Genomic DNA, 5,000 nt, shown 5'->3' with positions numbered 1-5,000 from the left:
TTTATCTAATAATTTAAATGTTTACATATATATATATATATATATATATATATATATATATATATATATATATATAGATAGATAGATAGATATATATAGATATATATCTATATATCATTAGAATATATACAGATTCACCACTCTGTCATCTGGCAAATCCTCAGAAGACTCTAGTTACTAAATTGGCCCTTCATCCATATTCAGTGTTCAAGTTGCTCTCCATCTATTGATACTAAGCTGTTAAGTTCATAACCAGAATTGTTCTCTATATATAACTGTTAAAAATTGGAACCATAAAAATTTAAATTATTTCAAGGTATTACCACTTGTAGAGAGGATGTAAACTGATGTTAACCCTTCCATCTTAAGATATTGTGCTTGTTTCTAATCACTTTATGGACTTATTGTTTGTATGCATAAAATAAGCCAAACAACACTAGAAATACTATTTCACACTCACTATGTTTCATTCACAAGAAAGAAGAAATGAAATGAAAGAAATGAAAAGAGACAGGAAGCAGGACTGTCTGACTGGCTGAGGGAGAGGAAGGCTTCCAAAAGGCATGGTGGTATAGGGCTGATATAGTGGGTGTGGCTGGAGGAAACATGCCAAACAGTATTAGGAATGTTAGTAGAGACACCATATATTCATAACAATAAAAAATGTGGTTAAAAAAACCACCAGGTTTTTTTATGGCCTTCTAAAAACTGGCTGGCATAGGACTGGCAATCCTGGCCAGGTTGTTGAAACAAAATGGTAGGGATAAGGGGATTACGGGAATAAGAAAATGAATCAGAAACAAGCTATTTCAAGCCTATATTTCTTTCTTTTGTAATTAACATAAACAACTGAGACAACAAAACAAAAAATAAAAAAATCTTCTGGAGAAAAGGTGTGTGGCTCTATGGGATTTATTTAATGACTATGGTGTTATGGGTGTTTTTGTACTTCATTTAGTCTAGTTGTATTCTAGAATTTATTTCAATTTTTTTGGCTTTGACTTTTTTGATCCAATTTCTAGATACACAATTTTTGAAATTGGTGTAAGAAAATTTCAATAGGGCTAGAAAATAATCTAAAAAAGTGCATATATCAAAGTCTAAAATCCTAATTATGATGACTGAACATACTGACAAATTTAAAATAGCTAAAATGTAGATATTAATAAATCTGATGTAATACTGAATAATTTGTGATAATTACTTACAGACATTACATATTACTATACTTCAACATATTTGATTAACATTGTAGCTCAGATGGAGCAAATATGACTTAATATTAAGGATCTCATACGTATCATTATCATTCTCAGAATTCATAGCCTTTACCTTGACACAAACTTTGTCCCTAGACCTGACTGAAGTGCTGCATATATGAAGAAGCCATCATCTTTGGTCCTAAAAACAGAAAGCTAAATATAGTTGACACAGAACTATATGCTTTGTAAATTCAACTTCATCCAAATGTTATAAACTGGCAATAAAACACAGTTCATGTTCTTGATCAATCTAATCATGTTGCATTCACAAATTCAGTATATGACAATTTCTCCCTCTTCAGAGTTGAAACCTGTGAACCAAAAGGTTAATCTACTTACAGATTATCTAGTGTGTATACTTCAGCCATCTTCTTTACAGCACTGAAATTAAAATGAGACCAAGTCGTCATATGTTTCCTGCCGATGATCAGTACACGACCATTCCTCTTTCTGGCCTGTAACTTTTCCACTACCTGCTTCAACTAGAATAAAAAAAGAGGGGGAAATATTTTTCATACTGTTTATGAATAGAACACCACTATCCCTGAAATAAAATATAAATCCAACATAAATATACAAGTACCATATATAATAAAATGAAAATTACATACTACCTCCTTCAAACTATAAAAAAGTGAAAGGAAAAATAAGGAGAAAATATAACGTTTCCTGTCACTTACCATAACAAGTCGCTGACTAAGGGGTTTCTTTCCGACAAGGTATGACACATTAAGGCCATCAACTACTACAGAAAATGGACCTTTTTCTTTAAGGAATGTCTGGAAATTGTCCCACTCTTCAGGGCTGCTAGCACGAAATATGTCTGAGCCATGAAGGGCACGTGGCACATATTCAGTCTGTTAGGAAATACTTGATAGATTAAATAATCCAAGTGGAACATGAAAATTAATCTCATAGAAGTGTCAAAATGATATACTTATCACACTTTAATAATACAATGTAATATGGAACATGACCCATATCATAAATACAATTTAATTTATTTACTTTCTTGGGTATGAAAAATAAAGGGAAGGGATAAACAATTCTGAGGTATTTGTGCATAGTTTGTGCACTACTGTGTATTTGGAGATCCTACTGTAGTCACATATGTTGTGAGAGAAATATGCATGCTTATACAATTTGTTTTGATATAGAATGTGGTATATTTGTGCATACTGAGTATATTCCAATCACTGACAGTATTTGTGCTGCGTAAGTGTCAGTTTTTAAGTTAGTCTTAACCCATTGCAGACAGGGGATAGCTTTGCTTACCCAGGCTCCAGGATGGGTTTTATTTCAGAACAAGGCAACTTCATGCAACACAACTTGACTTTGACCACTCTCTTTTAGTCACTCATTATAGAGCTAGAGCCATTTTTGTGTTTTATTTTTTTGTGTGTTTTACTGTATTTAGTCTTATATCTGTCATATCACAGGCTCTGTCAATTCTGCAGTTGACTAAAATTGTAGTTTAAGGTTCATGTCATGTTCTTTATACTCAGTGTGACAGAAGTATTGCTGTTTTAGGGGAGGATACAAAGCAACTTTATTTTTCTTTATTTAGGTACTATCATGAAAAAATATGAAACATATAACCATCCACAATGAGGGTAACATGAAGAGGTAGAGAAGAAGGTAACTTTTGCATATGCCCATGAGTGTCACAGTAAAAGACATCCCTACTGGCACTGGGGCACATTGTAGACATTGGGCATGGTTTGAGTCACCTTCCTCTTCTCGTTCTGCCTGCACATCCTTTATCTGCAGTACTTTAGAGCAAGAGGTCAGAAATTTGCTATGTGCCATCACTCTATAAAGATAGTGCTTGCTAGAAACCATAGAAGGCTCTCTCTCCTACTGGTGCTAGGTTTGGATGTTAGGCAAAACCCATTTTCCTTAATATTACGGCAGTTATAGTAATTATGAATGCAATTGGCATCATCACTCACTCCTTACTCATAACACAATAAAATGACACTCTGATCCAAAGTCCCCGAACGTCATGACACCTATCGTCAGGCCAGAGTTCATGCATCATGAATGACGAAAAAACACACCACCCATCATCAACAGGTTAAATACAATGTCAAAAGTTTATCTAATGTTTCAACTGAAAGGTTTTATCAAGATTATGGGTACTTTTATGCATGAATCTGCCAGCTTTGTTAACCCATTCCCGACGGGGGATTTCTAGCCTAGAATGTCCAAATGCCGGGGCTTTTGAATTATTTATTATAAATAAATTAAATGACAATACTGTGCCGCCCTGCCCGGCCGCCTTTGCTTTTTGAAATGCGGTACACATGCTGTACCACCCGTCCTGTGTGGGTTAATGATACTTTTAAAAATACTTATGCAATATTGAATGGTGTTATTTCCACTATTTTGCACAATGCTGCAACGTTTCATAAGTGGAATAATGTCATGTGTAGAATTGTATGAATTCCAGACACTAGGAATTCTTGGTATGGAGTGCTTTCTGTATTTCATGATCAAGTGAATTTTTAAATTGAAGTCTATAAGTACATGGAACCCTAGAATACTATTGGATAAAACTGATGATAACAGTTGATCATGAAAAGACTGGATGTGCTGAATGTCATCTAGCTATACCTATGCTTGTTCTAGGGGACAGGTAGATTACTCTATGTTACTGGCAGACATATATTAAAAATAAACAAATAAATAAATAAATAAATAAACACACATACATGCAAAGTATTACAAAAACCTCTAACAGCTCACCTGCAGCTCTTTGAATTCTTCTTCACTTATGTCAAGTTGACATAATTGCTGGTTGCAAGCAGGGCATTTTCCGCTTCAAATACAATTTCAGTTGGAATTATCATCAAAATTACTAATAATCTTATATATCTAAATAGATAAATAAACACAGTCCAAAAAAGAGAGAGAGACAATATCAAATTGTAAAAAAATAAAAAATGCTGACCTTTTGGGCATCATGACATATAAGTTTGACCACCCCAGACCCTCGCTGAAGAGGTGAGCAATACTCTCGATGACTGGCACTTTGGGGAGGATCTCGTGAAGAATCAGTTTGTCTAACAGTGCCTCCATCATTGACTGCTTTTCCTCAACACCCTCTGCTTTTTCACACTGTGCAACCCACTCTAACAGTGTGGAATTGAGAGGAACCTGAGAGACAGACAGAAAAAAAAACTTTCATAAAAGAAAAATAAATAATAAAAAACAAACAAATATCAAACATCTAAATGTCTAATATATTTCAAATTCATATGATTATTACTTCAATCAGCTAAGAAAATCAATAACAAGTCCTGGAAATATCACTAATTAAATCTACAGAATGTGATTTACCACTTGCATTCAACATCCTCATTTTCTTTTCCTATTAAGACAGGACTATTAAATTATATTTTAATCATATATTTCTTTTATTATAATTAAAACAGGACCTACTATACAAAACGTTATATTTATGAAATGTAACAGATAATAATAACTATGACAATAACAACAGAAGTAACAACAATAATAATAATAATAACGATGATGATAATAATAGATAATAATAATAGAAATAATAATAATAATTATAACAATAATAATGATAACAACAATGATGAGGATAATAATAATAATCATGGTACTATTTAGAAAAATAAATCATATCAAGATAGATCTTAGCCCTTTTGGAATAATTTCACATACAAAAGTAATGATTCTGTTACTGATAACAATGATGATAGCTGG

The 5,000-nt window shown here is 32.9% G+C and overlaps 1 protein-coding gene across 1 annotated transcript in view; it reads right to left on the bottom strand.

The window, feature by feature from the left end:
• The window catches only part of mldr (mitochondrial ribonuclease P catalytic subunit), a 12,076-nt gene that overhangs the window by 1,029 nt on the left and 6,047 nt on the right, over window positions 1–5,000 (bottom strand). Inside the window, exons 4-8 of the mRNA XM_043024564.2 lie at window positions 4,216–4,421; window positions 4,011–4,083; window positions 1,943–2,119; window positions 1,602–1,744; window positions 1,333–1,401 (exon numbers count right to left, since the gene is read on the bottom strand). Of these exons, the coding sequence (XP_042880498.2) occupies window positions 1,333–1,401; window positions 1,602–1,744; window positions 1,943–2,119; window positions 4,011–4,083; window positions 4,216–4,421 (668 nt within the window). The remainder of the gene's footprint in view (window positions 1–1,332; window positions 1,402–1,601; window positions 1,745–1,942; window positions 2,120–4,010; window positions 4,084–4,215; window positions 4,422–5,000) is intronic.

Source organism: Penaeus japonicus, unplaced genomic scaffold (genome assembly GCF_977035675.1).
Source record: "Penaeus japonicus unplaced genomic scaffold, GWHDUDI00000001_assembly GWHDUDI00000021, whole genome shotgun sequence".
Lineage (NCBI taxonomy): Eukaryota > Metazoa > Arthropoda > Malacostraca > Decapoda > Penaeidae > Penaeus > Penaeus japonicus.
The sequence above is the reverse complement of the archived record's forward strand: the minus strand, read 5'-3'. Positions and strand labels throughout refer to the sequence as shown.